The following is a 16,087-nucleotide window of genomic DNA, read 5'->3' as shown; positions in this document are numbered from 1 at the left end:
CTGTATGTGTGTTTTGAGATTATACTGATTTTGTACAATAAATTGAAAAATATATTTTTAACCCCTTAATGTCTAAGAGTAAAACAAGTTTTAATGCCTAAGCATAATTTTGCAACTTTGACATGTGTTAATAAAACCATACATATCATCACAAATACTTTGTGCGTCCATGTGGATTACACTGTGTTTTTTTTCAGGACAAATTGAGCTTTCATTTGGTGGTAAATGGTAATGGATATCTCCTGTGTGTTTTTTTTTTAATTAGTATTAGAGGTGTTGAAATTAATCGTAGCATCACTGCATCGCGATTCGACCACCCACGATGCGGCATCGATGCTACGACTTGCACAATCAATTTTCTGATGACATCACCCCCGCGCCCCTTTTATGCCCTGCCTCTGAGTCTGGACTGAACCGAAAGCAGCAGAAGGAGCCGTGAGCGTTAGCCACGCCTCTTTTCCCGCCCCCATGACGTCATCCCCAGCCGCAGGGTGTCGCCGTATTGAGCTGGCTGTTGCGAGACACGTGGGGCGAGTGACCCCCCAACTCCCGATCAGTCATGACCCGTTCTCCAGAGCCTTCCTCCTTGGCTCACCTCACACTGTGCAGTGCACAGGCTGACTCCGTCCTCTTTACAACAGGCTGCTGTGGGAGACGCCAGTCCTCCTCACAGGCTGCTGCTGCGGGCATCATCATCAGGTACTTTGGGAACCAACCACCATCTTATTGATGTATAAAGAATGGGCTGTCTCCTGTGGACAGCACACCACCATCTTATCTCTTGTGGCTTAAAGAGTGGACTGTGCACGTAAAGGAAAGCACCAAAGTCTTATAATTTGTGACCATAAAGTGGGATAAAAGGTTGGCTGTGTGGTGCTGGGAACCTACCTACCCCTGTATAGCATACTACATACATAGTCAGATGAACAGTAGTCTTTGTGCAAGGATCCAAATGTTGTGAGCTGTTATAGATCTCCTACATCACTTTAAGTAAACAGCTGCCAGCAGTGGTAGTCTTTGTGCAAGGATATGTGAGAGGAACCCATGGGAGGGTAGGTGCAGTGTCTTGTGTAGCTACAAAAATCTCTGTCCATCTCTTGTATCATGTCCGCAGTCTCTGCCCCTCTCTTGTATCATGTCCGCAGTCTCTGACCCTCTCTTGTATCATGTCCGCAGTCTCTGACCCTCTCTTGTATCATGTCCGCAGTCTCTGACCCTCTCTTGTATCATGTCCGCAGTCTCTGACCCTCTCTTGTATCATGTCCGCAGTCTCTGACCCTCTCTTGTATCATGTCCGCAGTCTCTGATCCTCGCTTGTATCATGTCCGCAGTCTCTGACCCTCTCTTGTATCATGTCTGCAGTCTCTGACCCTCTCTTGTATCATGTCCGCAGTCTCCGACCCTCTCTAGTATCATGTCCACAGTCTTTGACCCTCTCTTGTATCATGTCCGCAGTCCCTGACCCTCTCTTGTATCATGTCCGCAGTCTCTAACCCTCTCGTGTATCATGTCTGCAGTCTCTGACCCTTTCTAGTATCATGTCTGCAGTCTCTGACCCTCTCTTGTATCATGTCTGCAGTCTCTAACAATCTCCTGTAGTAGGTCTGCCATCTTTGACCATCTCTTGTATCGTGTCTGCAGTCTCTGACCCTCTCTTGTAGTATTTTGGGGTCAGTCAGTCTTCTCTTTAAGTTGTCTGCTGTGTTTACACTTTGCTACACGCAGGTAGTATTATCTTTTTTTTTTAAGAACAGATACAATAAAAACAAAATGGAGGTCTTCTGACTGCTTGAATTTTTTTGGATGAAAACCGTGCGCAGTAATCGTGATGCAGCGCAGAATCAAATCGAATCGTGTACAGGATAATCGTAATCGAATCGTGAGGCCAGTGAAGATGCGCGCCCCTAATTATTAACAAAAGAAACTGACCCAAAATAGTAAAAAATAAATGAATAAATATATATATCTTGCTACTACCATAAACTTCCACCAAAGAACAACCAAAATAAATAGATGTGCACTACTGAAAAATTTGGGGTTTTTTTTTTTGGTTTCGTTTCATTAGTTTTTTTTTTTTTTTCGTTTATCGGATCTTTTGTTATGATCGCCATTTGTTACTTCGGATCATTCATAACTTTGGATGCATTCGTATTTGTTCCGTTTGTTTAGATGCGGCATTTGTTACTTCAGATAATTAGTAACTTCGGATGCATTCGTATTCGTTACGTTCACTAACAGGCAAATTTGAATAGTTTATTATTAATAAATAATAATAAATAAAAACTATAATATTAGTTAATAATTTAATTACGTTAGAAAATACGAAAAACAAAATTATCTGAATGTAATCGATTAGTTAAACTCATAGGTTGAATCGTTTTTCATTCTTACGGATTTTCGTTCTTTCTGGTTTTCAAATTTTCTGATTTTCGTTCTTTCTGACAATTCGTTTTCGTATGAATTCATCAAGAGTCTTTCGTATATTCGGCTCGCTCCCAGCACAAATACAGAGTGCAGTGGCGTTGGATATTTGCGTACTGTCTGCACCAAGACGGCAGGACACTTTTGAACACCCTATTCTCCTTTCCTCCTTTTTTTAGGGAGATGCACCCTCTCTATCTGTCCATTTACCGTTATCATTGAAAGTAAAAGGAAATCCTACATTTTAGGTTATCCCCAGAAAAGTAATAGAGGGAAAGGTTTCCAATGGGGACACCAGTTCTGGTGACCTGGGGCTCCCCAAGAAATTCCCTTAATTTGCAGGGATTTTCTCTCACGCCCTGTTTGCCTATGGGACAGGAAGTGAAGGGAAATCTCCGCAATGGGACACAGATGGCGAAAAATAAACCAACAGGGGTTATAACTCTCCTTTACCCTATCCGAGTTAAAAGAAAAAAAAACATTTGGCTCATCGTTCTAATTTTAGGTGGAAGTACACTCCCACGCATGAATTTTAGCTTGATCTAAATATCTCCTGAACGTGCATCGTTTAGGAGATATTTACAGTACATGCAGCCAGTGACGTCACCGGCGCTGACACTCTGCAGAAACAGCCACCCGGGCTGTTCTTTTAGAGTCTTGTGCCATAAATGGCGGCTCCCGCATGCATGCCCGGGAGTGACATCATTGTAGCTCCGGCCACTCACACAGCTGGAGTCCGCAAACCCGGATGGAAGACTGGGTGAAGATGGAAGTACCTTCACAGTGACAGCTCACCGCTGGAAGGCTTCATTTTCAGGTAAGTTTCACATTGCATATGCATTCTTCTCTGGCTGCGGTACCTCTGCGGTCGAGCACCATCTACAGTTTAGAAAGCAGACTGCATCTGCCTACGTGCCACCTGCTGATAGGTGTTTAGTTTAACAGTCAATAGGTGGCTCTGACATTGCAATATTGTTACCATATTCTGTAATATAACAAATCTGCTTCTCAAGCTCTAAAATCAAACCATTTTTTTTTTGTTTGTTTTTTTACATGGCTTGATGCATTTACCTACAAGCAGACACCAAGATCCATCCTCTCCTTCCCACCTCACTCAACTCACATCCCTTCTCAACAGGTACCTTTTGTAAACTGGAAAAAACATTAACAGGCTCTGCATCTTTCAAAAAGGGGATCCAGATTTTCACAAAGTCCCGCACAGCAGGACTATTTCCTGGCCAGCATTTCATATGGTGCCTGATCCCATCCGTGAATACCTACATGACTATGGTATTAACCATGGCTTGTTCCCTGCTATGCCAATGACCCACCCCCCTTTACCTCTAATGACAACGCCACACATAGCTGGGGTATATTGGCTGTAGCAGCCATTTTATTAATCAAAATTATATAAATATCCAAATATTAACATAACAATAACCTTTTTAAACATAACATCAGCTTTATTGACAATAATGGAGCCCAAGGTCCCAATGGCATAAGCCAGAACCATACCTGCTAGTCCCTTCTAAGGCCTCCAGTCGCGAACCACCGACTCAGAGACAACTAGCAGGTACCTGTACCAACTGGGAGCCGTACCACAGATGGGTCCCTACACCATACCTTTTAAGTGCCCACATGACCTAAAAGGACCTTGCACCCCACCAAGTGCACCACTTTTTCTCGGGGACACTCCAGTCCCCCCAACCTCAACAGGAAAAATTACCACAACATGTAGGGCGGGAAGCTGCTCCGCTCGCTCCGTTCGACTGAGGCCGCCTCCTCTTGGTGCCGCGTCACTTCCCCTTCCAAGGCTCCGCCCCCTCTCCGTCCCCCCAAAACGCTCCTCCTTCTCGTCCTCGTTACTGCGCCCGTTTAACCCCTGTCATGCCCGGCCCTCCGCTATGTCTTTTTGGGCTGACCCCGGGCCTCTCTTTATTTACACAAGCATAATTTCCAACCATTCTCTCTTTTCTATTTAAACTACCCGTTACAGCCAGACCTTAGCCTCACCTGTGAGTGGATGCACTGCCCAGGAACCTTTTGTTCCCAATCGAGACTCTAGACCTGGCTGCAACTGGGTTCCCCAGTCAAAGTATTGGCAGGGATCTTGTTTGCAACTCTTTCCGTGATGTATTTTTTTTCTACCTCACATATTGCCCTGCTGATCTTATATAGTATTGCTTTATTAACCATGTGTAATACTGATTGCATGTAGATGAGATGAACTGTTAAACACAGAGAAATAAAGTTAATCATCTGTTTCCGTGTGTCAGAAACCATGAAATCAGACCGAGCCAGAAGTACATTTAAATCACACTTGTTTATTAATAAAAGTAAAAAGAACAAACGTAGTCAAAACATAGCCAGAGTTCAGTAACTGGAATGGATAGTCAGCCAAGCCAGTAGTCAGGTATCAAAGTAGTGGAACAGCAAGCAGGATCTGGAGCCAGAAGGGATGTCAGCAAAGCCAGTCTTTAAACAGGAATGCAGGAGATAGTTTGTTGTGTCATGACCAAGGGGAAGGCAGAGCTCCTCTGGACTGGACGGCTTAAGTAAGCAGGACTGACGAACAGGATCATCAATCATCTGTGGAGAGAGATGGGAGCTGGCAATTAGCCAACAGCTGAGCGGCCAGCTCAGAGAAGGAAGGGCTGAGCCCAGCCCTGACACCGAGTTACTTTGTTTTGTTTCCTGTTAGGCAATACAGCATCACACTGCCTCCGCCAGCTTGCCTTCTTCCCATAGTGCATCCTGGTGGCATCTCTTCCCCAGGTAAGTGACGCACACGCACCCAGCCACCCACATGATGTAAAAGAAAACGTGATTTATCAGACCAGACCACCTTCTTCCATCACTCCAGTTCTGATGCTCACGTGCCCATTGTAGGGGCTTTTGTCGCTTTTGTCTGTGGACATGGGTCAGCATGGGCACCCTGACCAGTCTGTGGCTACGAGGCCCCGTACACTAGAAACTGTGATGTTTTGCGTGCTCTGACACCTTTCTATCAGAACCAGCATTCACTTTTTTAGAAATTTAAGCTACAGTAGCTTTTTTTCTATTGGATTGGACTACACAGGCCAGCCTATGCTCTCCACTGATGACCCTGTCACTGGTTCTCCTTCCTTGGACCGCTTTTGGTCAGTCTCGACTGCTGCAGATTGGCAGCATCCTACAAGAGCTGCAGTTGGAGTTGCCCTGACCCGGTTGTCTGGACATTACAATTTGGACCTTGTCAAAGTCTCTCAAATCCTTACACCTGCCCATATTTTTCTGATTGACTGCAACTTCAGGGAGAACATGTTCACTTGCTGCCTAATATATTCCACCAGCTTTCAGGTGCCATTGTAATGAGATAATCAGAGTTATTCACTTTACCTGTCAGTGGTCATAATGTTATGGCTGATCGGTGTACATTACATACATACACACACACAGCACATGGCCATGTTCACACTATGAGATGTTTTTCGGGGCTGCAGTTCCTCTGAGCTCCACACTTCTACCCAAACAGGAAGTCTTTTTGGAAGACAGGAAGTGATGTCAGGTATAAATAGAAACTTCCGGGTGAGAGGTGGATTGGGAGGAAGTAGAGAGGAGACGTTGCTGGAAGTGGCAGTAGAGGAGGTAATGTGATTTATTTACACCCAGTAACACCCCCCCCCGTCATGTCCGTCCTCTTCCTCCATAGTCACTGTGACGTCTTTTATCTCTAGCAGATGATGATACACACATATATAGTGTGGAAACCCCTTCAGGGTCAGAATATTTTACCACTTACGGGGCCGGAACATTCTCTTCATTTTGGAGATGAATTCTAGTAATATGTTTCTTTAAACAAACAGCACTGACAATAAATAGACAAGACAATGGCCATCCTGAACATACATGGCCTACAAAGGGCTATTATTGCACCAAACAGGCAGCAAAAAGGCAATCATTACAATATGCAGCCAACACAATGATGGAGTGAAGGGGTCAGGAGTATGGAGCATAGAGCCCCTTACATTGCTGGTCAGGAAGAAGAAATCATTCCCCAGCCTGCCATAAAGAATATGTTCCATCATTGGTGTCAGAGGGAGGAAAATATGGAAGGTTCTGAGGATAGTAGAGGAGCTGAGAACTCTAAGGGGGTACTGAGACTGAAGGACTTTGGGGCCCCTGAGAGGGCAGAGGGGTGCAGGACTATGAGGGGGTAGTGTAGCTGAAGGACTCTGGGCCTTTGATAGGGTTGGTGGGCAGCAGGGTTCTGAGGGAAGAGGAGGTTGTAGGGCTCAGGGGGACTCTAACGTAGAGAGCGAGGTCTTGGTCTATGATGTTTCTCCCACCTGCACTTTTCAGACCTCCTTACAGAACTCCATCTAGGAAATGAAGGCAAAATTCACCTTCTTAACATCTCACTGGTCAAAAAAAATTTTCCCGAAAATACCAAGTGTTATGCCGCGTACACACGACCGGTTTTGCCGTCGGAATAAACTCCGAAGGTTTCTCCGACGGAATTCCATTCAAGTGGTCTTGCCTACACACGGTCAAACCAAAGTCCGACCGTCCAGAACGCGGTGACGTACAGCACGTACGACGGGACTAGAAAAAGGAAGTTCAATAGCCAGTAGCCAATAGCTTCCGTCTTGTACTTGCTTCAGAGCATGCATCGTTTGTGGTCCGTTGGAACAGCATACAGACGAGCGGTTTTCCCGATAGGAATTGGTTCCATCTGATATTTTTAGAACATGTTCCATTTCTAGGTCTATCAGAATTTTCGAAAAATAAAAAGTCTGATGAGGCATACACATGATCAGAATAGACGATGAAAAGGTTCCGTCGGACTTTTTCTGTTGGACATTCCGCTCGTGTGTACGCGGCTTTAAGATACTCCTTTTAACCTATCACTACTAGTCTAATTACATTACCCTTTTGCCGGCATCACTCCATTAGCCACACCCAGATCTGCGCAGAGAACAGCGTAAATAATAATGACCAACACAGATCAGGTCTACACACTGTTCGTTTATTTTTGTCTTGTACAAGATCTTAAATACACAGGATGAGACGTGTTATTAATTATTTTCCACCAATAAGTACATGTTCAAATGACGTTTTCATTATAAACCTCCTTATTCAATTAACCAATTATAATGATACATATATTTGGAATTCTTTACATCTCTGTATCTGAGCAAAACTATTTTGTCACTTAGAATATATTAAAAAAAAAAACTATGGTTTCATGTCAGCCAAGATACTTTGTCTGGTACATATGCAAGTTCCTCATATCCAGTTTCAATTTCAACACAAGTTTACTTGTTAAACAATAATATAATTAAAACGTACTGCTAAACAAAATAATACATTTAAAGGAGCAATTCAGCCTTAGGTTTCAATAACATTGCACAACGCGGTTTAGACATTTTTACAAGACCCTTTCACCAAGTAGAATGAAGAAGGACAGTCCTTCACCCCTTGTTGGGCACCCACTCTTAGAGGAGGTCTGTTTGTCTAGCGTTGCCTAACTAGTGGTCTGGGGAGACAGTCCTTCCCATATTACAGGCTCTGGCAGTGCCTGATGCTGGAATTCAGAACACTAGGAACCCCCTGCCACTCTATACAATGTCCTGGATACTACAGTATACTTCTGCGGCTGCACAGATGAAGGAACCCCATCCCAACACTTGCGGGTCACCAGAGAGAGAGTGAGTCAAGGAGCAGGATTGGTCCTATCACAGCAGGATTGTGTATGGAGTTTCAGCTTGACTCGGATACGTACTGACCCCTATTGTGACCAATACTGGTGTGGTGGCCTTCTCCTTCTCCTCATTATGATCGGCCCCTTTGCTCCTATTTTTCCTCTTGGTACCCAGTTTGGAATCTGACATAATCCCCCCCAGGGAACGACAAGTGACAAACATACTCAAGCCCAATTAAGGCACAGAGTTTATGTCCCTCCTATGGTCACGAATACCTCAGGGGTTTGGTCCTCCATCTTTGGCAGCCTGACGCGTGATTGATTTAGTACACCGTTTCTTTTTGAGCATCCTGGTAGTACCAACAATATGCAGCATTCATAAGACTCCTGAAGAAGCCTATACGGTGAAACATGTAGAGCAGAAGCTGCTGCACTGTTGCTCAGAAACCGCATAAAAATTTGTGTGATTTTTTTTTTTTAAAGTATATTTTAAACTTGATTTGTAATAAAAATATGTAGCTTTATTCAATTTTATATATAGTATGAAGTAGTTGTTTTGGGCACCTTTAAGTCCCGTTTTGCTCTAATTCTTTATACTACAGTATACTTGGCAACAAACTCCTCACCTCCTGCTGTCCTCCTACCCACACTGGGCTGCCATTGGAGGGAGGAGAACAGACTCTTCCCCACATTTCTCTACTCCACCAGCACCATCCTCCTGATTTCCAGTCCAATCCCTTCTCTTACTGCAAAGTGTGACAGTGACATCACTTCTGTCAGTCAGCAGGCTGCCGGAGATTGGAGCCTTACAGCTGGAGTTTTGGCAATTATCCAGCAATTCCGGTCAAATGTCAGCAGGTTCCCCTTCATTGACCCTACATTGACCTCACAGCACTGCCTCAGATCAAGCAAGTCAAAGGAAGGATCGCATTTATCATTCCTTGTCTGCAGATCTAATACTAATCAAAACCAGTTCAGAAACCAAACAAACCCCACAGAGAAATGGGAATTCCTGGCATACCAAGAGGGTTTTGAGTTCATGAAAATATAGCAAACACTAAACAGTCCAAATGAAATGTGTTCCCACGTAGTTATTACATCCACATCCTATTATTGTGTGACCAATTCCATCTAAATAATTCTTACTTTCATTTCCCAAAGTTATCCGTCTACAAGGAGACCTGTATAGATGAAATGAGGGCACCAATGAGGATGGAGGAGGACCGGAGTCACATGACTGAGAAGATACTAAACCTCACCCTGGAGATCATCTACCTGCTGACCGGAGAGGTGAGGAGGATTCTGGGAGGTCACATGACATTGCTCTTATCTCTATTTGTAAAACACAGACCTGATCAGAGAGGAGAGGACTAGTCTGGAAGGTCACATGACATCACTCGTATCTCTATTAATACAACACAGAGGTGACTGGAGAGGTGACGAGGATTCTGGGAGGTCACATGACATCACTCTTATCTCTATTAATAAAACACAGACCTGACTGGAGAGGTGAGGAGGATTCTGGGAGATCACATGACATCACTCTTATCTCTATTAATAAAACACAGACCTGACCGGAGAAGTGAGGAGGATTCTGGGAGGTCACATGACATCACTCTTATCTCTATTAATAAAACACAGACCTGACCGGAGAGGTGAGGAGGATTCTGGGAGGTCACATGACATCACTCTTATCTTTATATTTATAAAACACAGACCTGACCGAAGAGGTGGAAAAGATTCTGGGATTCTAACATGATATTCCTATTGGTTTTCCATTACAGAGATTTCCTCTTGTGAAGTCAGGTGATCATATGACCATCACAGTGCCTCCATGTGACTCCCTAAAACCTGAGAGACACAACATGCAGAAGATTCTAGAAGTCACCAAGAAGATGATGGAGCTGCTGACAGGAGAGGTGAGCGGTGCTGGGAATTCTGGGACATTATCCAGTAACAGACAAGGGATGTGTCTGGATGGTGACTGTATCATTGTGTGTGTCAGGTTCCTATAAGGTGTCAGGATGTCACTGTCTGTTTCTCCATGGAGGAGTGGGAGTATTTAGAAGGACACAAGGATCTCTACAAGGACGTCATGAAGGACAATCAGCCACCCCTCACATCACCGGGTAAGAGGAGACTTTATTGTAAAGGAGAGAGCAGTACGGAGGGTCCACCTAGATCCCCCATCATCTGATAAACACATAGAAACAATGTATTCAGTCAGTGTGTGTGTTTCCTATAGATGGATCCAGTAATGGGAACCCACCAGAGAGATGTCCCCGTCCTCTGTATTCCCGGGATTCCACAGAGGAAGATCACACCATCCCTCACCATCATCAGGTAGATGAGGAACAATCACTGATAGTATCATTAGGATCTGTACATTATCTGCATTGTTACTATTGATGTCATTTTTATTCTATATTCAGACTGGAAACCTGAGAAATTCTAAAGTTGAGGTTAAAAAAGAGATAAAAGAGGAGGATGGAGTGATGGAGAAATCTGTAAAAATAAGAGGACACAGAGATCTGTACCAGGACACCATGGTGGAGTCAACCAGCAACAAAAACCCACCAGAGAGATGTCCCCGTCCTCTGTATTCCCGGGATTCCACACAGGAAGATCACACCATCCCTCACCATCATCAGGTAGATGAGGAACAATCACTGATAGTATCATTAGGATCTGTACATTATCTGCATTGTTACTATTGATGTAATTTTTATTATATATTCAGAGTGGAGACCTGAGAGATTCTACAGTTGAGGGTAAAGCAGAAGAAGAAGATAAACTGCTGATCATCCCTCACATACCTATGGAGGAGGATGGACTAATGGAGACATTTATAGAGGAGGACACAAAAGTACACAAAGATCTGTACCAGAACAGCATGGTGGAGTCATCCAGCTACAGAAACACACCAGAGAGATGTCCCCGTCCTCTGTATTCCCGGGATTCCACACTGGAAGATCACAACTACGCAAAACGTGATCAGGTAGATGAGGAACAATCACTGATAGTATCATTAGGATCTGTACATTATCTGCATTGTTACAATTGATATTTTATTATATATTCAGAGTGGAGACCTGAGAGATTCTAAAGTTGGGGCTAAAGCAGAAGAAGAAGAGACGTATGTGAGGGATGATCAGCAGTCTATGGAGGAGGATGGAATAACAAGGACATTTATAGAGGAGGACACTCCTACAGAGATCAGCACAGGTGGGTCATTAACACTAAATACATTCCTCCACCCATACTGCTCACTGATTGGTCCAGAGTAGTGCAAGGACTGGGTGATATCAGCCTGTAATACCCTGGTCACTTTCCTGAGCTGTGTTCCCCATCCTGTATTCCTGTATTTCTCTCAGATAATCTTCCTTCTCTGTGCTGCAGCCACAATTTATGTATCTAGACTGGAGTTATGGAGATTCTGGGGTTCAGCTGGCAGCAAAATGTTCATTTTCACTATAGGCATTGCTCAACCTAGGTCCCCAGAGCATGTGTCTTGGGTCTTCTGCCCATGTCACTGAGTGCAGTCTCAGGAGATGGGAGGCAGTGGTGTGGGGCCTCTGTATCTTGTCCGACGTAAACATTTAAGCTTCCACTGATTACTGAATACCAATTTTATGAGTCCTGACCATTACACTGTATAATTTACAGTGTACATTGCATACTCCTGACTCCTGCGCTACATACTCTATGTTGTACATTACATCATTCTAATACTATATACTAACTGTTGTACCCTATATAGCATGTTGTACCTTTCATAATCCTGACTTCTGGTCTCTCTCCCCTCTACCCTCTGCTATGTATAAACATAATATGTATTCTCTTTTTATACACCTATTTTTTGACCAGCTGGACATTTTAAATCTGATGTTTTGATTGGAGCACAGACTTTTACATGTTCATAATAATGTGATAATGAGTGAGGAGTTAATAACCCAATGATGGTGGTCTTCAGGATCAGTCCAGTCTTCATCTTGGTTGTTCTCCCCTCATCCTCACTCTCTGACCTCTGGTGGAGCTCAGCCCCGCTGTTATTCATGACTAAATCATGGACTATATAAGGAAGTGCAGGACTTCTTGTGTTGGGAAGATGGCAATGAGTGATAGAGGGGGTGGGGACACTCGTCCTATAATCCCCTCATCACTGCCACTCCTATAAAAGACAGTTCTCGTTGTTTCCTCACTCTCTGACTAAGGTCCATGAATAAAGAAATGAAGTGTTAGGAGATCAGAGGACCCATTTACTAGTTATCTTGAGGGTGGAATTGTAAGATCCTCAGAGACAAAGCTGCCTGATGTGGGTGGAGTCCTGGTTTAGGGGAACTAATCTGCTCATGTCTAGTAATAACGTTTTTATTTCTATTTTAGTAGATGGATGGGAGATGAGGAAAACCTCAGAGGATTGTCTCACTTTGTCTCCAGACTGTAAAGTAGAAGATGAGGACATCACACAGTATAGTCCAGGAGAAAACCCGACTACCTCAAATGTCCATCCGGCACCACACAGTGTAGATGGACCATCGTATTCCTCTTATCCTGAGGAACCTCAGACTGTGAGGGACGGTGCCGTCCTTCCAACAGATAAGAGGTTTTCCTGTACTGAGTGCGGGAAGTGTTTCCATTTTAAATCCCATCTTAATGTGCATAACAGAACTCACACAGGTGAGAAGCCACATTCCTGTCCTGAGTGCGGAAAATGTTTTTCAAACACGTCCAATTTCTACAAACATCTGAGATCTCACACAGGTGAAAAGCCGTTTTCCTGTCCTGAATGCGGGAAATGTTTTGTACAAAAATCAGATCTTGTCAAGCATCAGAGATTGCACACAGGGCAAAAACCGTATTTCTGTCCTGAGTGCGAGAAATGTTTTTCACAGAAACCACATCTTCACAAACATCTAAAATCTCATACAGGGGAAAAGCCATATTCCTGTTCTGAGTGCGGGAAATGTTTTGTACAAAAATCAGATCTTGCCACGCATCAGAGATTGCACACAGGAGAAAAGCCATATTCCTGTTCTGAGTGCGGGAAATGTTTTTCAGATAAGTCCAATTTTTACAGCCATCAAAGATTGCACACAGGGGAGAAGCCACTTTCCTGTACTGAATGTGGGAAATGTTTTTCAGTGAAATCCCATCTGTACAGACATCAGAGATGTCACACGGGGGAGAAGCCGCATTCCTGTCCTGAGTGCGGGAAATGTTTTTCACAGAAGTCCTATCTTTACACACATCAAAGGTTGCACACAGGTGAGAAACCACATTCCTGTCCTGAGTGTGGAAAATGTTTTTCAGATAGGTCAAGTTTTTGCAGACATCAGAGAGCTCACACGAGGGAGAAACCGTACTCCTGTTCTGAGTGCAGGAAATGTTTTTCACAGAAGTCCCATCTTTACAAACATCAGAGATCTCACATGGAAGAGAAGGCCCCTTCCTGTACTGAATGTGGGAAATGTTTTTCAAATAAGTCCAGTCTTTACAGACATCAGAGATCTCACACGGAGGAGAAGGCCCCTTCCTGTCCTGAGTAAGGGAAGTGTTACTCCCTCAAGTCCTATCTTCCTGTACATCAGGGATCCCACACAACCCTCGAGGTGTATTAGTGCCTTGAGTGCGGGAAATGTCTTCTATATGAATGTTGCCGGACATCACAGCTCTCATGTGGGGAAGAAGCACACCCTGATATACACCTCAGATATACTCCATCAGTGGTGGCCGGTGGTAATTTTTTGGCGGGATGGCAAACAGTATCACCCCCTTCCCCCTGTTGGTCGGCCGGTCTGTTGGCCGGGTCTGGAGCACTTACCCCATCTATGGTGGGCAGCGCTTCTCCCGGGCGTCACTGCCGCCTTTCACTTCCCCTGTTCTCCACGGGCATCGTGACGGCTTCTGTCTCCTCCCTCCTCCTCGGCGGCCAATTAGGACTCTTCTCTTTTTGGCCAATTGGAAAACGGGTCTCAGACCTGCTTCTGATTGGCCGGATTGAGGATCAGTGTTTTAATAGCAAATATTAATTCGCTGTTGTAAAACCTGGGTGGGCTCATGGCACTATATTCTGCGCCACAAGCCCACCCTATTTTGAAGCCTATTAGAGTTGCTAAAAAAAAAAACACCTCCGCCGCTGTAATTCACGCGCCCAACACCGCTCGTCACTGGGCATGGCTGTTTACCAAGTGATCGGCCGTGATGAAGTCACGGCCGATCACAGATGGTACCTCCGAACTTTGCACGGCACATGCGTGCGAGCGCGCTGCGCGTGCACGTCGAAGGCAGCGTGTTCCCGGGAACACTGCTCGTCACCGATGCTGGTAAACAGCCATTGGCTGGCGGCTGTTTACAACGTGATCGGCTGTGATCCTTTCACAGCCAAACACTAAATATAAACACAGAGCTGTAACGAGATGTTACTGTGTTCTCCTCCTGACACACCAATCGTGTGTGAGAAGGAGATTGCGGTAACATCTCGTTACCACTTACAGTGTACACCAATCACACTGATTGCCCCCCCCAATAAAGAGAACATCAAAGTACCTGTCACCATCCTTCAAAGTACCTGTCACCACCCATCAAAGTACCTGTCACAGTCCATATGAGTTCCCGAGTACCTATCACAGTTCATCCGAGTACCCGTCACAGTTCATCTGAGTACCCGAGTTCCTGTCACAGTTCATTTGAGTACCTGTCACTGCCCCTTCAGAGTACTTGTCACCACCCATCAGAGTACCTGAGTACCAGTCACCAGCCCATCAGAGTACCTGAGTACCTGTCACCAGGCCATCTGAGTACCTGTCACCAGCCCATCAGAGTACCCGAGTACCTGTCACCAGCCCATCAGAGTACCCAAGTACCTATCTGCAGCCCATGCATCATAGAATATACGTTGGGGTGTTTGCTTTCCAAAATGAGGTCATTTTGTGGGGAATTCCACTGTTCTGGTGCTCAAGGACATTCAAAAGTGTGATAGGTAGGAATTAAATGAGATGTGTAATTTATGCTCCTAGAACGTCTGAAGGTGCTACTTCAATGTTGGGCCTCTGTGTGTGGCCAGGCTGTGTAAAAGTGTCACACTTGTGATGTCGCCATACTCAGGAGGAGTAGCAGAATGTGTTTTGGGGTGTAATTTTTGCTATATACATACATGTGTTAGAAATATCTTATAAATTGACAACTTTGTGTAAAAAAAAAATGCTTTTTCATATTTTTTCCACATTTTCCAAAAACTTCTGGAAAAAAACGAACTGTTCAAAAGACTCATTATGCCTCATAGATTATACGTCGGGGTGTTTGCTTTCCAAAATTGGGTCATTTTCTGGGCAATTCCATTGTCCTGGTGCTCCAGGGCCTTCAAAAGTGTAATAGGTGGTTGAGAAATGAGATGTGTCATTTATGCTCGTAGAACGCCTGAAGGTACTACTTCAATGTTGGGCCTTTGTATGTGGCCAGGCTGTGTAAAAGTCTCACACATGTGGTATCGCCATACTCGGGAAGAGTAGCAGAATGTATTTTGGGGTGTAATTTGTTGTATGCATATGCTGTGTGCGAGAAATAACCTGATAATATGACAATTTTGTAAAAAAAAAAAAAAATGAATCTTCATTTTGCAAAGAGTTGTTTGAAAAAATTACAACTCACCATGCTAGTTACTTAATACCTTGGAATGTCTACTTTCTAAAAAGGGGTCATTTGGGGCGTATTTGTGCTTTCCTGACTTGTTAGTGTCTCAAGAAATGAGATAGGCCGTCAGTACATCAGGTGTCAACAGATGTGATTAATTTTTAGTGATTGGCACCACAGCTTGTTGACTATATAACTTTCACAAAGACCAAATAATATACACTGATTTGGGTTATTTTTTACCAAAGAGATGTAGCAGTATAAATTTTGGCCAAAATTTATGAAGAAAAATTACTAATTTGCAAAACGTTATGACAGAAACAAAGAAAAAGGCATTTTTTTCACAAAATG

General features: G+C 44.1%; 1 protein-coding gene and 1 pseudogene across 1 annotated transcript in view; one reads left to right on the top strand and one right to left on the bottom strand.

Moving 5' to 3' along the window:
- LOC141121614 (uncharacterized) overlaps positions 1-13,934 on the top strand; it is a 257,821-nt gene extending 243,887 nt beyond the window's left edge. The window contains exon 11 of the mRNA XM_073611266.1: positions 12,858-13,934. Coding sequence (XP_073467367.1) covers positions 12,858-13,653 — 796 coding nt within the window. The 3' untranslated portion in view covers positions 13,654-13,934. The remainder of the gene's footprint in view (positions 1-12,857) is intronic.
- Positions 1-16,087, bottom strand: part of LOC141121596 (uncharacterized) — a 482,112-nt pseudogene that overhangs the window by 133,237 nt on the left and 332,788 nt on the right.

Source organism: Aquarana catesbeiana, unplaced genomic scaffold (assembly GCF_042186555.1).
Source record: "Aquarana catesbeiana isolate 2022-GZ unplaced genomic scaffold, ASM4218655v1 unanchor226, whole genome shotgun sequence".
Lineage (NCBI taxonomy): Eukaryota > Metazoa > Chordata > Amphibia > Anura > Ranidae > Aquarana > Aquarana catesbeiana.
Note: the sequence above shows the minus strand (reverse complement) of the source record. Positions and strands in the feature narration are given on the sequence as shown.